The following is a 20,351-nucleotide window of genomic DNA, read 5'->3' on the forward strand; positions in this document are numbered from 1 at the left end:
CAGGTTTTTGGTAGCTAAAAATAGATTTGTGTTTCTGCTCTTTGATAGCATTAGAAATTCTTTTTTTCCCAACCTGCAATATCCTGAGATGAGTGTAAAGGTACCGTGAAAGGTACAGGAGACTGAAAGCTGAGCATTTTAGAGGAGTTAGGTTTCCCTTGGCGGGGGAAAGAAATCCTTGTTATTTGATTGCTTTCCTGAAGACATTTAACTAATTAACTTTTACAGAAAACAAGCCTTTATAAATCGGTATTACTCTTGGGTTAAGTTGGGTGAGTTTATAGCACTCTCCTGTAGAAATTCTTGATAGAGTCTTCCAGAAGAAGACAGGAACATTCCAGGCCAGTGCTCTATCATAACTATCAATCAGGATCAATTAACACCTTCTGCATGATGGCAAAGCAACGGAGAAAAAGCATTTGATTTTTAAATATTTACAGACCACTGGTCAGAAGGATATAATGGTACTGGAATTGATGGGGAAGCGCTTTCCAGTAAGTGTTGTGGCTGCCCCATCCCTGGAGGGGTTCAAGGCCAGGTTGGAGGGGGCTTGGAGCAACCTGGTGTGGTGGGAGGTGTCCCTGCCCAGGGCAGGAGATGGCACTGGATGGGCTTTAAGGTCCCTTCCAACCCAAACCATTCTATGATTCTGTGAATATGGTTTTTAATCATACAGCTAAATACAAAAAAGTTCAGTTGATCATCTGAAACAGAAAACATTTTTAAAAAAATCCAAATGTCTGCCTCGGGAAGTGATGTAGATATAAGCGGGGAAAATTTGAAAGAGAGGGTTTTTTTCTATGAAATTTTTTTCTGACTTGTTTTTGGAGTTCTCTAACACACTAGAGCAGCTGTTGAGCATTGATTTAGTTTCCTTGAAGAGCTGGTGACTAATGAGTTTAAAAATTACAGACTGTTGGGTTTTTGTTCGTGGACAAAAAAAAAAGAAAATCAGGTTTTGAAAGTGAGAAAGCAGAGATAATAGAGTGCCTTTGGCAAGGGGGAAGGGACAGTGGGAAATGCTTTCTGCTGTATGGGGGCTCCTTCTCTTTTTTAGAACACATCTGAGAGCCTCTCACTGCTGAGGGGCTGGAAAAGGCTGAGCTCCCGGGATAAGTAGGTAGATTTTCAAAAAGCCTCAGCGTGCTTCGGGGACCGGCTGAGTCGGAGAATCTGGCTTGTAAGTGTTACAATGGCAGCTGGTGGAGGCAGAACTATTTTTCACAGCTGAATTTTTTCATATCAAGCATTTGAATTGGAGCGATGTTCACTGCCGATCTGTTTCCGAGTTTAGGGGACAACGGGATACAGTGCTGTCTTTAAAATGGCTCTTAATATGGGGGAAAATCACTGCAATTTAGCATCTCCTTTTGAAGAAGATGGAGCCAGCGTCTCTGACCCTTCTAGAAATTCCGTCCAGGGCTTTTTATCTCCTCCTCACCTGCAGCCTGATCCAAAATCCACCTCCAAAAATCTCTAGAAAACCCCCATGTGCTCTGGGATATGGCAGTTTTGTGCACATAGTACTTGACAGCAGGTTTGGGGTTTATTTTGGTCCATCTCCTTCCTCTTTCAGATGTATTATTTACATGCACATCAACAAATACCCTCAGCAACGTGATTTCAGACACAATTGCTTTTTCAGCTTAAATACTAACATTCAGCTTCTAAGTAGCTTTTGGCCTTTGGCACACAATGAGTGATGGATTGCTCTGCTGTTTGCTGAGGTTATCTAATCACGGGAGCGTGATAATACTTTTTATCTGAAGTCTTAATAATAATTAAAAAAAAAAAAAAGGGTCAGGTAAATAGAGTGGACGTTGTCTTCTCAGCTCCTAGCGTGACCTGATGGTGTTCGGGCTGTTGGAAGCAACTGCTCCCGGAGGGAGTTCTGCCCTGTATCTCCTTTCTGTGCTTATCCAGCAGATCCAGCCTTGCAGAGATCCGCAGTTTTGGCTGTTATCTACAAACCCTGTTTTTTACAGTGGGATCTGATTGTTGTGTTGGGCATTACCTGATAGGATCGCCTGCGGTGGCAGGTCACTGGGCTCAATAACTCGACGGATTCCCTCCAGTCCTACCTTGTGATTCTAGCGGTGGAGGCAGAAGGGAGAATTTTACTGCTTTTTAATCCCGTTAAATCCTGGAGAGCCAGCTCACAGCTGGAACTTCCTCTCCCTGCGCATCAACGGAATTGCTCACTGAGTCCCAGTCAGCCGCACGTGTGCCATCACCGCAGCTGCACGGGGACCGGCAAGGACGGGGCCTGAAGAGGGTGTGGAGGCGGGATGGAAATAAAGGCATCGTTTGGCGGCAGAGCCCAGAGCGGATGCGAGGATCCAGCAGAAGGAGAGAAGTCACCTTGACTCACTGACACCGTCGGCAGCAATTAGAAACCGCGTCGTCTGTAACCCACAGTCGGCAGCGAACAACCGAAAGACAGGAAACGGAGACAAAAGAGTTCTGTTATGTGGATTGAAAAGCACTGTTTAGAAGCTCTAGAACAAAACAATTCCATTTATTCTGGTCTATTTAACGGAAACTATGTCTTTCAACGTTTTTCTTTTCCACATGTTTCTGACATGGATGAATGTCGATATGTTAAGTCCAGTCCTTTTGAAAGTTTTCATGAAGTCGTCATCGCTATTTGTCTTCTCCCAAAGAGAAGGCCCTTAGAAAAGTGGATTATATACATATTTTTTTTTTGACATTACAAAAAATTTCAAGCCCAAAGGGTTTATTTTCTATTATACAGAACTGAACAAATGTCAGAATTTTTGCAGCGTGCTATGCCGTGCTGAAACTCTTCATCCTTATCACAGGGTCATGGATGTGACTGTCATCCCAGCATTTCCTGTGCCCTCTGAGGATGGATAAATATCACAACTTGTATCAAATCCCTCCTGTAACTGACCCATTTAAGGACAGGGGGGGCTTTCTTGTGGATTTTCAAATACAGGGGAGAATATCAGGATTGAGCCTGAGGTTTTCAGTTTATAGCCTGCTTCTTAGGAGTGCAGTTTCGGAGGAATGCAAGTGAGAAGATTCGGGTCAAAGTCACTGCATGGTTTCGTATGATAGAAAAGCAGAAGAGGCCTTGAAGTATTTTATCTCCATATTTTTAAATGAAGTGATGGGATTTTCTTTCGGAAATGTTTTATCTAGCGAATTGCCGTACCCTGGTGCTTTTAGAAGATAGAGAAAAAAAAAATTAGAGGAATTTAAAACCTTTAGGGGGCTGAACGATGTGATTCAGCTGAATCAGATGGGTTTTTTTCGCCTTGTTTTGATTTCCTCCAAAATTGGGGGGGGGGGAAGGGGGAGTTAATAACCATGGGTTGGTTCAATCGGTGAGCTGGAAATGCTGCTGTTTGTAAGCTGTACAGACCATCCAGCGCTGGCACGGAGCTTCTTGGCTGTTGCTGCGCCGTGAAGCGCAGAGAGGCAGAGCTGAATGTTCCTGTCGCTTTATGAAGATGAAGAGGGCAGGAGGAAGCAGCCTGAGGCTGCTGTGGGCACCCTGACCTCGCACTCTGGTGAAGACTTCTCCAACAAGCCTGGCTTTCCAAGGTTTCGCTTAATTAAAGCAGCCAGCGAGGCTGAGAGAGCTCTGCTGCCCCTCGGTACCCTCCTGCCCCAGGCACTCGCCACCTTTCCCCGTGCTTTTCAGTCCTTACGTCTGTCTCCAGCCCACAAATTGGACTCTTCCCCCTGGTGCAGTGGCTGCTGGTTATCGTTGCCGCTCATCCTTAGTTAAAATAAAGATCCCAGGGTGCTGCGACCTGCAGAGCTACAAGAGGAACATCTCTGCTCAGGAGTGGTCACGGGCTGAACTGACAACTCTTGGAAAAAGAAGCAAAAGTAGAGAAATCTGTCACAGAGACAACACACCAGTGGCAAAGGCAGGCGGGTGAATTGGCTTCTTGCAGCCCCCTGAACTGAGCCTGCTTGTTCTAAGCTCGTTATTTCCGTAGTCCTGATCCTAACGAGTGTACGAAATTCTACCATCCTCTGGGAGAAGCTGGGCTGTAGCAGCAGGGTGGGGGTGAGGGTCCTGCCTTTCGTGAACTCAAAAAGGAAAGTTCTGGTATTTGTAATCCATCATTTTATATCAGCAGAGGAATTAAATGTGGCTCCTTATCCCAGAGCGTTTATGACCCTGTTGGTGCTACTAATGTCCATTGGTTCCACCCCATCCATATGTCATGCTGAAGGACACTACATGAATCAAAAGTCCAGCAGCAAACTGCAGAGAGGCAATTTGGTTTTGTGCTTACACCCCCGAAGAATGAATTCCACCTCCGGTACCTCGCGTGTGCAGATGTACAGAACAAGACACAACATGAGGCTTTTCTGTCTTTAGAAATAGGATTTTGTTTCCCTTCATGCTAAAAGAAGTTAGGAGCTTACTGCTGACGTAGTAAAAACTACCGTTGGCTGATCTATGGCCATGGGGATGAAAACCACGAGCTGCTGTGGCTTAAGCTCAGGGCTTAACTCTTTTCTTCAGCTCTGTGTGGGCTCAGGGTGGGAACTGGACCTCCTGTTCCCTACTGGATGGCACAGCAAATACCGGCTCGGTGGCCACTCTGGAAGCTCTGCCTGCGGAGACCACATATATTATAAAGAGGAGAGGAAGCAAGGAGTAACGGGAGATGTTTGCTTCAAACGGGGATGGGTCTAACTCAAGGAACGCTGGGATGTACCCAACACTCACCAACACCGTTCATTACAACCTGTTCCACCTCTCTTATTTCTTTTCAGGATCCTGCTGCTTTAGAAGCTCATTGTACCTACCTTACCTCAGGCACTGCTCTCGTGCTGTGTCTTCAGAGGCCGAACGCTGTGAAGAAGCTGATGGATTTACTGGGGCCAGAGGACCCTAAACTGGCCCAAGCACAAGATCCCTTCCTCTGGAGGGCCCAGTATGGCATCAGTGCAGTCCAAAATGGATTTTATGGTAGGTTTTTGTAAAAGAAAAGTCTGAAGGCTTGGACATGCTAATGAAAAAAATATATATTATGTACCGTTACCTCCTGCATTGTCAATAAAGTTCTAGCTTTGGCAGGCAGTAGAGACCATTATTCCCTAGAAAGCTTTCATTGTTTTCTTGGTGCCTGAGCTGAGTACGTCTCAAGCTGTGAAATATTCTCCCAGAAGATATATAAAAAAAAGGTTTCTTCCCAGAACAGCCCTAGATCTGTCTTTCATCAGAACAGATTTCCTTTGATCTCTTCACTGCTTGGTCATTTTGTATTTTTAGCTTGGTTATTTTGTAATTATCCCCAAGAACCCATCTGTCTTTTGTCTGCTTGCGAGTCCCCTCCTGCACTGGCCAACTGCAACCAGGTCTCACAGAGGGATAAAAGACTCCGAGATACTGAGTTCCTGGAACATCTCAAAACATTATTGACTGGCTAGAGAGAGGGGGTCAAAAATTGCTGTCACCGAGGGAAGTAGGTAAACTCAGCTGTTTTCCTTTCGGAGAGGCTCTTGCCAGCTGGCACATCAGCAGGGGCACACCACTTTGTCAGCATCTTTGGTGTGCTGAACCTCAACCAGTCTGCCAGCGGGGAGGGAACCAGGATGTGGTGGTGTGTAGGGTGAGTGGGATGGGAGATAGCTGAGGGTGAGGGTGAAGGATGGGAAAATGGGAAGTATTGCTGGGGGAGACTGGCATGTAGAGAACAAAGGGTGTTGCTGGAGGTTATTGCCGCTAGGAGGGAAGGATAGAATTCAAAAATTCATGAGGAATTAAACATCGTTAGTTCACTGCCCGTGAATAGTGGTTTTCCTCAGTGTGGTACTGATTGTACTGTATGTAAGGAATAGAAAAATAATAAAGCAATAGTTTCTATAGACATGGGTGAGCCAGCAGGCACTGTATGCCTTCAGGTTCCAGAAGAATTTTCCTGTTAAGATCCATCGGATTATTTGGCTCTTTCTATTGTATTCTGTGCTGTCAAATCACTCCCTCTTTTTGTCCAAATCAAGTGGTCTTCTGAGGAGAACTGGTAGGGAATGCAGGAGCCACCGTGTACAGCTTGGGGAAGAGAATCAGCCCCTTGATGTAGAATCTTTTTTTTTGTATCAGATACAGTCGTAATCTTTAGGACCAAGACTAAACCGAGAGATGTCTCACAGTGATTAATCACAGCATCTCATTCGTGGGAGTGACTGAAGAGCAGCATCTACCTACACAAAAGAAATGGTCGGGGCTCTTCAGCCAATACTTTTGCACTATCAGCCTCTGCTGCTTTTGCTCGTAAGATTAATGGATTATGCACCTGGGTTGCCTTGAGAATGAGAGCTCATCGGTCATGGCTACGAATGCGTAAAATATACCTAAAACTTAAAGATACCCGTGGTACAGTTAGAGCATCTCTAGCTGCTCTGCCAGGGACGTGTCTGTCCATAAGGAAAGGAGGGGTCATAACGTCTTTGCACCTCCCAGAGCTTGTCCCCCAATAAGGGTGAAACATTTACCTACAAGTTAAGCAGGAAGAGCTTAATCGTTGCATGAGTGATCATCTGGGGGACTGTGGAAGACTCTCTTCCTTTCCTAGGAGGAAATACCAAGTTTTCTCAGTTTTTCTCCAGCTGAGGAGGATTTCTAGTTGGAGCAGAGCAAACTCTAGCTGCGTGTTTCCTCCCAAAGAGACTGGGGAAATTCCAGTAAGATAAAGACCAGGTTCCAGTGATAGAGTTGAACCAAAAAATGCAGTTTTAATACTCTGAGGCTCAGCTACAGAGGGAAACCTGCGCTCCTCCTATCTCTTCTGGGTGCCATGAAGTCATTGTACGGTGCTTTATCTTGAACCCAAAGAGCTCTTACACGTGTACCTTATAGAGCCTTATACCTTGGGCAAAGCCAGAGTAAAACGTTGCTGGCTTTGGGAGCATTTGTGTCCTCTGTAACAGCATCAATGATTTAAACACGGAAGATGTGACATAGAGGTACACAAAGAACCCAGCACAACTTCTGCACTAGTGACTTACGCAATGTTAGGATCATAAACTACTGCCTTAAGGACTCTGGCTGGACCATACCTAGAATTATGAAGTTCAAACAGGGCTGAGTGCTCTAAGAGCAGTAAGACACGATTCTTTCAATGGGTAGCCTGCAAAGGTGATAATATTTCAGAGGATATTTGCGTTTTGTGTATTTGTGTCCCAGAAGTACGGATCTAGGCCAGCACATTGACAATCTATCTGAACTCTGCTTATATAGAAATAGCTTTTCCTTCTCTAGCATTTTCCACCCACAAATCTCAAAACAATCTGAGTAATGCTTTGTAACACTTGCTTTATAGGGAAATACTCACATGTTAGTCTGGAAGGACCTCTCAAATCATTGAGCTCGGTTAATTCTCTCACGGACAACCCCATCACGTATTCCCTTACGTAAGCATCCATCCCAGTTGGATGGTTGTTACAGAATTTCACTGCTTGGATTGCTAGAAATCTTACGTTTTCAAACTTAGATATAGTCATATACAGATTGTATCCATTTGTTCTTGTGCCAGTACCTGTACTTTAATTTTAAGTAGTTCTTTTTTCTTCTCTGACCTTTTCCACCCTGACTGTTTATCAGAAATCAGATTCCTTCTCAGCTTGGTGTCATGTTGGGTCAAATAAGTCAAAGTCTTTTAGTTTTAACTCTTTGGATGATTCTCCATTCCTTCCGTGATCCTCATGTTCTTTCTCTGTACCTGTTCCAGTCTCAATTTACCTCTCGTGACTGCAGGTGAACAGAAAAATATATTGCTAGCAGCAATGCCTCGTGCTAATTCTGATTTCTGTTGTAAATCAGAGCCCCCAGCGTATTTGAGACCTACATTATTGTTATTAAGCACAGGTTTTTTACTAACTGGTAGCTGCTTCCCATTCAGTGAGACCAGCCTGATGTGATCCAGAAGCAGGGGAACACCAACAGGGGACTGGAGCCGGTATTGAAGAGTTTCACAGGCTCCTTAACACAATTCACTCGACTGCGCTGTTAGGAAATAGGAGTCTTGTTTACATGAAGAACAAGCTGGGCGATAATAGGACAGAATCAAAATACCAAGAAGGCAGTGGAACTATTCTAAATATAATGGTTTTAAATGTTTGCTATTACTATACAGAACAGCTGGCCTTTAAAGCAATTACTTCAGTAAGTTGCACATCATCAATCTCTCAGAAAGATGAGTGTGAGTCTAGAGAATGTTTAATTCATGGCCTGAGAGAATCTTCTCATTGTATTTATCTCTCAGGCTCCAAATCCTATCAAATAGCTGTCCGGGATATGAAGCTGTTTTTCCCAGAAGGGCTGTGCTGCGCAGAGTGTCAGACATTAGAGGAGGAAGAGGTAGGATTCTGCCCTTTCCTGAGAAGTATCCTGCTGTGCCAGAGCAGTGCCTTTGACCCCGCTATCCCATGACTTCTTTCCTATTATGCTTTAGATAATACGCTTTTTTTTGTTGTATTTCACCAGCTGCCGGGTTTTCTTTCTCCTGTGAATGTTCCTACCACAATGTGTGAACTTTGTATTGACCCAGAGAGTCCGGGTGGAAAAGTGCTTTTACAGATACGTTTGTTGAGTGCCCTGTGCTGTAAATTCAGGAGGGCTCAGGGCTCATACTTTAGAGGCAAAGTTCCCAGTTAGAATTAACATCACTTTGGAAGCAGGTCACTGGGAGGGACAGCAGCATCGCTGATGGTTGCTGAGACACAGCTGGCCTAAAAGCTGGTTTTTTTTAACCAGCTTGTTAAAGAGTGGGGCTGTCTCCTGTAAGACACCTCACGCTATAAAATACAGGCAGTTTATAGAGCTGCTGGGTGCCTGCATCCTTCCCTGCCCACAGAGAGAGACATAAAGACTTGGATTCTTGCTTCTTGGCTTGCACAGTGCCGAGGAGGCTACCAGTACTGGTGTGACCCGCTCCTGCTCATCTGGCCCTTCCCACCATGTAGCTGCTGGTCTCCCGTTCAAACCACTGTAATTTGCTAATGGCTAAAACAAAATAATAAGTCTTTCCTGTTGACCTGGCTTTGTATGTAATTTCTGGAGGGGTTCAAGGCCAGGTTGGATGGGGCTTTGAGCAACCTGGTGTGGTGGGAAGTGTCCCTGCCCAGGGCAGGGGGTTGGACCTGCCCAGATGATCGTTAAGGTCCCTTCCAACCCAAACCATTCTATGATTCTACTCTGATCATTTTCATCTCAAAATCAGAGTTTGAAATGATTGGGTTATGCCCAATGAAGAGATGGAAATTTTTGAGCCTTGCTATGTCCACATGTCACAGAGGTGACCCAGCTGAGTTAGTCCAAGGAGATTAGTTCTGGAGCTGGAAACAGCTGACCACATCTGTAATATGCTTCACTAATGTGGATGTCCTCCCTCTGCAGCTCAGTCCCAGAGCATCGTGACAGGGCTGTGCTGGGATGCAGGGATGTGCAGGGTTGTTCCGAGACAGAATGGAGCTGCTGCACACCAGCGTGACAAGGGATGAAGTTGCCAGACACTCACAGTCCTTGAGTTTCTGGCCTTGAAAAGCTGGGAGCAGAAAGATATTCTGGATGTAGGACCTTTAAAAGGATGACAAGACGCTGTACTGAATTAAGCCTCCATAAAAAAAGAACACATGCAAAGTGCTCTTGGATCTCTAGCCAAGCAGGTGTTTTCTAGGCTGGTAATTACACAACACCAGCAAAAGCTTCCCAGCTTTCCCAAATCAATACTGAAGAAGCCTTATCCTTCCTGATTAGGCCACGGCGTTCACATGGTTTGTTTCTCTCTCCCTCCCTCCCCTCCTGCAGATCTATAACCTGAAGCGTGACCCCATTGTCGGTTTGGAAATCAACAGGCAGCGCAAGATCAGAAAAGGTGAAACGGGAGGGCGACGCCGTTCGCTGGGCTCCGAGCAGCCGTGCAGTCTGGGTAAGGAAGCACCTAACTGGTGTTAGGGATCGCGGCTGGTATTGATTAATTGGACAGCAAGACAAACCATCTGGTGGCAGCAAGATTTGGTATCGATGTGCTTTCAGAAGGGAGAGACAACTCTGAGCTGCAAAGAACAGCTCTGGTGGAGTCCAGCCGTTTAACTCTTTACCTGCCAGGTCTTTCCACCACTGGTGCTTTTTGGGGGGGTTAAATATAGGGGTGTTGAGAAGTGCTGACCTCAGCACCAGCAGAAAAACGAGCGCTGTAAACAACCAGTCTAAGCAACGGTGCACGTTTCTCTGCTGGGCTTTCACAATGTGTTTCACCACCATCTTGGCTGCGGTGGTGTACGTGTCCATTCAAAGAGGCTAAGACACCGTAGTGATGAGCGATTGCGAGACGTTTTGTTCTGTGAGTAGATAAATAACAATTTATGCCGGGAGCGCTTTTGGCACTAGTGTGGCCACCTAACGCTCGGGAACGGGCTGGAGATCTCATTCAGTTCCCACCAGCTGCTGAAGAGCTGCCAGCTCAAAATGACTTCCAGTTATCGCTGGTCTGAATTTGGTTTGAAATCAAAGCCTGTCAGCCCCCTCAGATGCTTCCAGTTTCTCTGGGCCTTTTTTATTGATTTTACTTGATAGACATGTGTGCGGCACGGGCTGTGATGCAGCACCAGTTATGTCAGGAGATGAGGATGCTTCCACGTTGGGATACTGTGGATTGACGCCAAGCCTTTATAAACAAGCCGTAACACATCCCTGTGGTGTTCACTGGGGAGCAGATGTGTTTGGAACTGGGTCGTTCTCCTTCCTGGAGCTTGAGTTGGCAAGCAGGGGGGTGGGCAGCTGAGAAAACGTTCCTGCGCTGCACCTGATGGCTGTGGTTGTTAATGCCAGCAGTAAAACCACAGGATCCTTGTGGACTGGCAGAAGACTATGATAAAAATGCTAGAGAATTACACACTGTCACCTCCCACCTCAAACCCTTATGGATACAGGACTTTTGGGCATTGACCCCGTACCAGCAGCTGCAGGAGAGCGCACGTATGAGTGCAAGGAGGATGGTGGCAAGTCAAGGCCTTCACCGTAAGGACAGCTGCTTGGTAGGCACCAAGGCACTTTTGTGTAGGAGGAGGATTTTTCCCAAGGTAATTAATTATCAATGAATCCTTTCCACTGTCTTATGCTGGCTTTAGGCTATGCCCCTACAGAATCACAGAATGATATGGGGTTGGAAGGGACCTCTGGAGATCATCCAGTCCAACCCCCTGCCAGAGCAGGGTCACCCAGAGCAGGTCCCACAGGAACGTGTCCAGGTGGGGTTTGAATGTCTCCGGAGAAGGAGACTCCACCACCTCTCTGGGCAGCCTGTTCCAGGGCTCTGCCACCCTCACAGGAAAGAAGTTCCTCCTCATGTTGAGATGGAACTTCTTATGTTCAAGTTTGCACCTGTTACCTCTTGTCCTGTCACTGGGCACCACTGAAAAAAGACTGGCCCCATCCTCCTGACACCCACCCTTTTAAGTATTTATAGGTGTTGATCAGATCCCCCCTCAGTCTGCTCTTCTCCAGACTAAAAAGACCCAAGTCCCTCAGCCTTTCCTCATAAGAGGCCCCACCTCGAGTGCTGTGTCCAGTTTTGGGCCCCTTCCCACAAAAAAGACATTGAGGGGCTGGAGTGAGTCCAGAGAAGAGCAACGGAGCTGGTGAGGGGTCTGGAGCACAAGTCTTGTGAGGAGCGGCTGAGGGAGCTGGGGTTGTTCAGCCTGGAGAAAAGGAGGCTGAGGGGAGACCTTCTTGCTCTCTCGAACTCCCTGAAAGGAGGGTGTAGCCGGGGGGGGTCGGTCTCTTCTCCCAAGTCATGGGCGACAGGACAAGAGGAAATGGCCTCAAGTTGCGCCAGGGGAGTTTCAGGTTGAATATTAGGAAGAATTTTTACACTGAAAGGGTTATCAAGGCTTGGAATGGGCTGCCCAGGGAAGGGGTTGAGGCACCATCCCTGGAGGTGTTCAAAAGACAGGTTGACATGGTGCTGGGGGACACGGTTTAGTGATGGGTTTTTTTGTCAGAGTTAGGTTGATGGTTGGACTAGATGATCTTAAAGGTTTCTTCCAACCTAGATGATTCTACGATTCTGAGATGCTCCAGGCCCTTCATCATCTTCGTAGCCCTCTGCTGTACCCTCTCCAGCAGTTCCCTGTCCTTCTTGAACTGGGGGGCCCAGAACTGGACCCCAGTGCTCCAGATGGGGCCTCACTGTGGCAGAGTAGAGGCTGCTTCATGATCATTACAAAAATCACAAATCCTCAAAGGCAAGCTCCATTTCTTTCGTTGCACATTCGTACATCGGAGACTGACTGCAGGAAGGTTTAAGACGTGGCTGATGCCTGTGCTGAGGGTGAGGCCCATCTCGCCACATCACTGACGTTCCTGAGCCGTTGTAGGAGTCCTGAAAGGAGAGCTTGGCGCAGCGTGTCTGTGGCAGCAGCTCTTTGGAGATGACTGGGGTGTTCTGCCTGTAGCTGCCTGACCTTCTCCTCTGGGAGAAGAGGCGTGATCACATCGTGGTGTTTCTGGTGGGGTATGTCGGCTCTAGCTGTGCTCAGAGCACAAAGCTGTGGCTAGAGGACATTTCCAGGTGTTCCCGGTCCAAAATATCCTGGGTTGCTATTGCTGAAAGGCAGGGTATTTTCCCCCGTCGACTTATTGCACGATGGGAAAGTACCAGGCCTGTAGCACAGGTCTGCTGCGACTGAAGTCCTTCTTGATTTTTCGAACAGATTGCAGAAATTAAAATAAAAAGAAATAAAATAAAATAGCTTGTTGTGTAGAGAGCAGGGGTATTCTGCAAGCTTTGCACAGCACAGCATTGGGAGCAAATCTCAAAACGTGTGCCCCTAATTTCCTGCTGCATGAGGATCTCTTTGCTTTGAAGATGTTTAAGCAGAGTAAAAAGGAAACCAGTGTACATCCCTGACGTGTTTGCGTCTCAGAAAATGTATTTCAAAGAGTTACTGTCCTGGAAAAGCAAGTACACGTGATCTCTGATCTGTCAGGCACAATATAGTAAGCGCCTCCGGCAAACCAGACACATCACTCACTTTAGGGTCTCATCTTGAACACTAGAGGTAGCTCTTGCACACAAAGAAACCTCTCCTTTCAGCAAATAATTATCACAAAGCTGCTGCCTAATGGACGGACAGATTTATCATGAGGAAAATATGAAATACATTAAGTCTTATGTCTGCCGATTAGAATTACATTTTGGATTATAAAAGCAGCTGGATTAACAGATTTCTTTGCGTGGAAGAAATTAAAACGGAATAGTATCTCCTGCAGCAAACCAGCAAACCCGTTGTCCTTGTCTGACTCCTGAAATGGGGTCACTACTGCTGTCTTGTGATCTCCAGATACGCACACGTAGGCATACAGCGGTTTGACAGCTCAGGGTGAGCCATCGCATCTGCGAACATCCCAAACGATAGAACGATGCCCGAGTGCCTCCCATCTCCCAGTTACTTCTCTATTGCTGTGAGGGTTAACAGTTGGTGGGGGTAACGTATAAAACAAGCGTCTGTTGTGTTTTGATCTTTTCCCATCAGATCGGCCATTGCTTGATAATCTCTGCCAAACCACTTGCCTGGTTCTGCCTGGGATAATTCTTCGGGGTTCCGAGCACCCGCCTTACATCGAGCTGCTCCATCAGCTTATTGGCAAAGATTTCACGGTGACCGGAGTGCGCCTGACTATCCTGGACGCCCCACAGGCTCACTGCGTCTCCGAGACACTGAGCAGGGCAAAGTGCAGCGTCGCAGCAAAGGTACGAAACCGCTGGAGTCGTGCTTTGCTTCCTTCACAGAAAAGAGGAGCCTTTTCATGCCACGCTGTGCTGAGATACCCAGGCTAGCTCTGAGCAGACTGGCTTTGGTAGCAGCGTTAGCACAGCGCTGCATCTGAGCTCCGATGCCTCTGGTAAGTAACGTGGGCAGCGTTCCTCGCTAGCTGGTCCCTGCCTCGTGTTCCTGCATCCCCGTTAGCTCGCTGCCACCTAACCTTGGCATCGCCACGTGTGAACAAATCCTTACTGTGAACGGCACATCCCCGTTAAGCACTTCATTCCCTTCACCTCTCAGTGCGCAGCTGCCTTGTGTACCTTCTGCTGCTGTATCCTGTCTTGGTTTTCCATATAAATACAGGTTCTAGTTCCCTTTCTCTAATCGCGGCCCGTTAATCCTCTTTCTACAGTGCTAAATAGCCCTTCTACTTTTTGGACTGCGCCCTGGAGTGCGAGGCGGAGATTTCATTTTGCTTCTCGTTTGGTTGGTGCTGACAGCTCAAGCTGGAGTCCAGCGTGGGGTCTGAGCAAGGGCTCACGGGGCTTGAGCATGAGATGTGTCTCCGGGGTGCGCGGATACACCGCTTTCCATCGGCCCAGGCCGGTTTCCTCTTTGCACTTGCTGTAGGAGAATCCCACCATTTCGGGAACCTTCCCAGAGCAAAGCAGTGAAGTAAAATGTGGGAGAAAAAAAAGTGCTGTCAGGAGCGCAGAGTAAACAAGGGGGGGAACTACTTATACTGGGAGAAGGAATCAACAAAGGGCTGTCAGAGACGCGCAGCAATCCCTCTGAAAAAATGCAAACATTTGTGCTCCCAGCCTTTGGCTTATAAGAGTCTTAGCTGTTATCTGTAATAAAAACAGGTAAGATCTTTTCAGGCTGTGATTTTTTAAACTGACAGCATCCCTTTGAAGTACATCTGTATAGAACAGCAATTACATCTAGCATCCAATTAGTCTAAGCGCTACTTTCTTCTCCCGTGGCTCCCCCGAGGATGCCGTCCCTCCGCACACGGGAATGTGCGGGGCTCTCTAGGAAGGACAAAGCCAGTCAGCCTGCGGGAAGGAGAAGCCATGGCAGCCGCACTGCTCTCCTGGCAATGGAAACACTTCCTCCTGTCACAGATGAATTACTCTGGGCAGAGCTGGAACGTTTCCAGAAGGGCCTTGGCACTGCTGAGCCAAAGGTGAACGTTACAGCACTTGCTTTCCCTTGCCAGAAGAAAGATGGGCTCCTTCAAGCAATAAGTGTTTCTGCTACGATATCTCAGCGTTCACCGTTATCTCCCTATTCCTGCTTCCAGCAGACTTAGTGAGTGAATAACACACCTTAGTAACCCTGCTTATTTTCACTCTCAGAGAAGGGAACGGGAATAATAGTATGCCGTAGGAGCAGGATAACTAACAGTTCAGATGTGATACTCTTTCAATTTGAAAGCGTCTGTTGCTTTGTGGCTTCCATCCCCTCGCGCAGCACATGAACGGTGATCTGTGCTGTCAGCACGGCTTACAGATTCCTTTCAGTGGCTAGCAACATCAGAGCTCCCTTCTTCCCTCCCTCGCAGTGTTCCCTCCTAATGGACGGTCTGTGCCTGGTGCTAGCAGTTCAGCGAGACAACGCCGTCCTCTGCTTCGGCTCCCTGCTGGACAGGTAAGTGAGGACAGTATGGCTTTAACAGCACTGTCTCAAAGAGCTTGTGATCCGAAGGAGCCCAGCTGACATCCTTCTCTGTGATTCCCTTCCAGTTCAGGCTCCCGTGAGCCACTCAAAGGCAACCCGTTCTTCCTAAGTTACGTTGTTGGGTCAATTTTCCCCGGTTTCAAAGTCGTGTGTCCTCTATACAGTACCTTAAATACTGAGTTCTGTTGTGAGTTAAGGATTTGGAGTGTCTGTGAGGTTCCACAAATACAGGGAATTCTCTGAAATAAGGGCTCACATTGGGAATAGACCTGCTGAATCAATGAAATTCCTCGGAGAAATATCTTAGTGGATTCCACGTTTGCTACGAAAAGAAATTTACTTAAAATAAACACCAGAGAGCAAAATCAAAAATCAGCCTCTTAAATAAATCACCAGAAATGCTGGGTAGAGTATTTATCAGCCTGGTAAAACAAACAGAACCCCTCTACAGGGACTGATTAGTGAAATAGAATGATTATCAGGCCAATTAACCCACTGCTCCCCAGAGGGAAAGTCTCCTTGCACAGGGGCTGGTATTTGGCAACGCGTTGTGTAGTTCATGCACATGGTTTCCTCTGGGAAAGGAAGCCAAGAGTCTCTTTTTCCTGACACACTGGGCACAGAGCAGGCCAGCAGCCGCACCGATACGGCTGTCGTGACTTCAGCTGTACCATCTGGAGGTCTTGCAGATAACGCTGTCAAGGGGACAGGAATAAGGAATTTGGGGATGCTGGAGTTTACAAATGTTGGTAGACACCTTGGAGTTCTCCTGCTTTGATGGAACGTCATGGTGCTCAGTCACAAGGCCACACCTAGGGAGAATAGTTCAAACAAATTTCACCAGTATCTTTTCAAAAATGTTTTTAAGATAATAACAAAATTTAGACGTGCCTCCCATTCATTTAAAATCCCACCTTTGGGAGCCACATCCCAAAGCTTTCACCCAGCGAGGCGCAGCACTAAGGGGAAGCAGAGAGCAAGGTACCCAAGACCTTCCTAGTGAGTTTTCTGCAGCTCTTCTGTAGCTTCACTTGACGTGTTTTGAGATTGCAAGTCTGGAGGCAGCACCCCCTGACCAAACCTCACAGGGTGAGACCAAACCCTCATTGCCATTTGGGGCGAGCTAAGGGGCTGAGAAGGAAGCGGGGAGGAATTAGGTGTGGACTCTGCCAGTCTCGGCCGTGTCTCTCTCCCTGCTCTGTGCCAGTAGGGCTGGCTCTACAAAGGATCAACTCCTTGCCAAACCGCAAAATACGTGTGAAGAAATTATGGCTGTTGGGAGGTGCTCCCAAATGGCAGCATCCGCTCTGCCTCTTGCCGCCGTGCCAGAGCTAGCGATCGTGCAGCCATCTAAAACCAGCTCTACAAAAACATACTTATAGAATGGTTTGGGTTGGAAGGCACCTTAAAGCCCATCCAGTGCCACCCCCTGCCCTGGGCAGGGACACCTCCCACCAGACCAGGTTGCTCCAAGCCCCCTCCAGCCTGGCCTTGAACCCCTCCAGGGATGGGGCAGCCACAGCTTCTCTGGGCAACCTGGGCCAGGCTCTCACCACCCTCACACTAAAGAAGTTCTTCCCCACATCTCATCTCAATCTCCCCTCTTTCAGTGTCAAACCTTTCCCCCTCCTCCTATGGTTCCCCTCCCTGATCCAGAGTCCCTCCCCAGCTTTCCTGGAGCCCCTTGAGGGACTGGAAGGGGCTCTAAGGTCTCCCTGGAGCCTTCTCTTCTCCAGGCTGACCCCCCCCAACTCTCTCAGCCTGTCCTCACAGCAGAGGGGCTCCAGCCCTCCCAGCATCTCTGTGGCCTCCTCTGGTCCCGCTCCAACAGCTCCATGTCCTTCTGCTGTTGGTGGCTCCAAAGCCGGACACAATACTCCAGGAGGGGTCTGTTTGCCTTCGTGATCGCTGATGCTTGTGGAAGGCAGGGGCAGCAAGGTGTGCCCGAGGATGAGGAGGGGAGGCAGTGATCCGCAGGTAGATCAGCTTGAGCCAACAGTAAACTCATGGGCTGCTTCTGTCATAAGCCACCACACTGTTTAAAATCAACTTTGCAAATACCTTTGAAAACCCAGCCTGACTTAACTAGTGTCTCATAAGGACACTTCATGCTAAGACATCTTCGTCGCCTAGTTTATAAACATTTCAAAATAACATCTGAAGTTAATTACACTTATGACTCCATCAGCGGGAGCCACGTGACCTTTCTTGTACTGAATAAATCACTGGGTATTTATATCACTCTCGCTGCCGCGGCCCAGGATTCCGGTACCTGCGCGGGCTCTGGCCTGCGTTTCAGCTGCATCGCTGAAGCACCGCCGTGTGAGAGATTATTTCGCAGCCCTGGGAGCTGCTTCACAGCTGAGCCACGTTGCTTCGGCTTTGTGCCACGGAGGGGGGGGCAGAAACGTTGCCATCCGTATGGAAACCGGGGATGTGATGTCAGAGATGGGCTGCGATAAGAAGGAGGAATCGGGTGTTGAGAGGAACAATGCGGGCTTTGCTCGTGTAACTGCTCCTCGTTCAGAGCCTATTAAAGCTTTCCTAAGCCTGCTCTAGCAGTGGCACTTCGAGGAGAGACGCTCAATCGCTGGAGGATGAGCGGTTCCCTTAAATACAGACGCAGACCCTCATAAACATGTCGTGATTGTTGTTCGGCAGCAGCCCGTGCCCGCTCTGTCCCTGCTCTGGCCATCTCTGAAGGCGTTATTTCTGCCCCAAAGGGTAGGAAGAACAGAGAAGGGGGACCAAATTGATGCAGGTGGGGGCACAAAAGCAGCCCGTGGGCTTGGTTGACTGCAAAGAGCAGAGCCAAAGCAGGAATCGGGGAGAATCGGGGAGGGTGCCAAGGGCAACTTACAGGGCAAAGTGAAGTCAGTGTCTGGAAGAGGCGAGGGGAAGCTGAAGCCCAGCTGAAGGGCAGGGGGGTCCAGGGGGGAGAATCCAGAGAAGGAAGTGACACGATCCTCTCCGCGGACGAGGGAAAACGACGTGAGACTTGCCTTTCTTGTTCTGTCAGCATCCGGTTGCCTGGATCTCCACTAGCAAGCATTTGAATTTTCCCTGTCATAACTTGTTTTTACAGCCAGATTTCCTAGCTGCGGGGTGGCAGAGGGAAGAATTTACAAGCAGATTCAAAGCAGCTCCTGGAAGAAAGGCACGCTCTGCTTTTCATGCACGACAAACCAGATTTAGCTGCCTTAATAGGTGATACTGATTTAATAGTGATTACTCCTCTATGGTTATTTGTGCTCTTTAAAGGTACTTTTAGATGCCTTTAAGATCGGTAGGACCTAACTCTATTGTGCAGAGTCTTTAGGAACTCACCCAGTTAACGTTGTACTGAACTGGGAAAGCAGCTAAAGCGTGTGAAAACCTCTCTGCATCAGAAGAAAACCGGGGTGTAGACCTTATACCTTCCCGGTTTTAGACAATGCAGCGCAATCAGAACAAAAGTCAAGTGCTCAGGAACTTAGCTGGATGTTTTTCTCTCTGATGAAACGTTCTTACCGAGTGTTAATTGCTGTTAGCAGGGAGTGATGTTATCCCTATAGGAAGCACATCTCTGGGAGCTTTGGAAGGAAAAGAGGTGTAGGAATCCAAAAAAATGAGATGTAAAATCTTGGAGCTGTTGAAAACCACTGAAGGAAAAACTGGTGCCAAGTACAATACCTGGATATGGGGGCAGGGAGCAGGGAGTGGTTTCCAAAGGCTCTGGAGAGTTTTCAAGCCTAAGACTCCGAGCACAAAGTTAATTTAAAAAGCAATTTTGAAGTTTGTATCGTGGCTTTGAATTTCTCTTGAATATATCTTGCGGTCAACTCCTGTGTGGCTCGAGGTGGGCCAGAGCAAAACAGGGACAAGCCAAGCAGACCCTGCCCTGCAGGCGGCTTAGAAAGTCCTGGGTTTTGGGGAAAACACACACACATTGTCTTTGTGGAGAAAAAGACCCCTGCAGAGAGCTATCTATCTACATTTATGTGTGTTTCCCACTGCCCCAGAGACCCCATTATGCAACAGGTCAGTACAGTTGTTTGAAGGCTTATATTTTAAGAATCCAAATCCATTTATACAAAGCTTTGTAAAACCCGGGATTTATCTGTGTAAAGAAGTTCAGTAACAGATGCACATGGCCAGAGCTGCTGGCACAGAGCATAGTCCTCCTCAAAGCTAGGTCATCTGCAGCCTCCGACAGCTTAGATGGCAAAGTAACACTGGCTTCCATTTTTCTTTACCCTCAGTGTCTGTTGGCAGAAGGAGTCGGTCCTGGACGCTGCGCAGCATCTCCTTTACCCCCAAAATGAGAAACAGGCAAGTAGAGAAGTTTATGGTACATATATGTATGTCCTTTGTCTCCTTGTGATGAATGAAACCTGTCAAAACTGTTTGAATTTTAGAAGAAAACATCAATTTGTATGAGACAGAGGTGGTGCCTCGTGACAGCCCCAAGCCTTGGCTTGGACTGAGAGCCCAGCACGTGGTGGCAGGTGGGACCAGAATCCAGTCAAACTGTCTTCCACGCCACACCAGTGGCACTACTTTGAATCAAAATATTTTGGGACTTAGATAAAGATGCAATATTTTCTGTAGATGTCAGTTACTTTTTTTACGAAGAACCAACGCTTAGTAAGATATCTGTGATACTTGTCAAAAAGAAGTGGCAGGAAATGTTCGTTCAGCCCTTCTGCCGAGCTGGCACGTGTCCTGTGTTCAGGAAGTTGTGTTTCAGAAGCCCAAATCCAAATGGAAATGAGAAATGAAGCCATTCGCCATTCCAGGGATGGGCAAGCTGAATATTTGCTCAGTAGCTCATCCCAAGAAAGGAAGCACCAAGCTCCGGGTTTTTAAAGACACGTGGGCACCCAGTGGGAATAAACTGCACAAACACCTTTAAACTCTGGCTGTAATCA

At 47.5% G+C, this 20,351-nt stretch overlaps 1 protein-coding gene across 1 annotated transcript in view; it reads left to right on the forward strand.

Moving 5' to 3' along the window:
• DNAAF8 (dynein axonemal assembly factor 8) overlaps positions 1–20,351 on the forward strand; it is a 97,916-nt gene that overhangs the window by 74,612 nt on the left and 2,953 nt on the right. Inside the window, exons 26-31 of the mRNA XM_074158637.1 lie at positions 4,765–4,960; positions 8,256–8,350; positions 9,800–9,920; positions 13,528–13,745; positions 15,326–15,411; positions 19,683–19,752. Coding sequence (XP_074014738.1) covers positions 4,765–4,960; positions 8,256–8,350; positions 9,800–9,920; positions 13,528–13,745; positions 15,326–15,411; positions 19,683–19,752 — 786 coding nt within the window. The remainder of the gene's footprint in view (positions 1–4,764; positions 4,961–8,255; positions 8,351–9,799; positions 9,921–13,527; positions 13,746–15,325; positions 15,412–19,682; positions 19,753–20,351) is intronic.

The sequence above is a fragment of the Numenius arquata genome, chromosome 14 (genome assembly GCF_964106895.1).
Source record: "Numenius arquata chromosome 14, bNumArq3.hap1.1, whole genome shotgun sequence".
NCBI lineage: Eukaryota > Metazoa > Chordata > Aves > Charadriiformes > Scolopacidae > Numenius > Numenius arquata.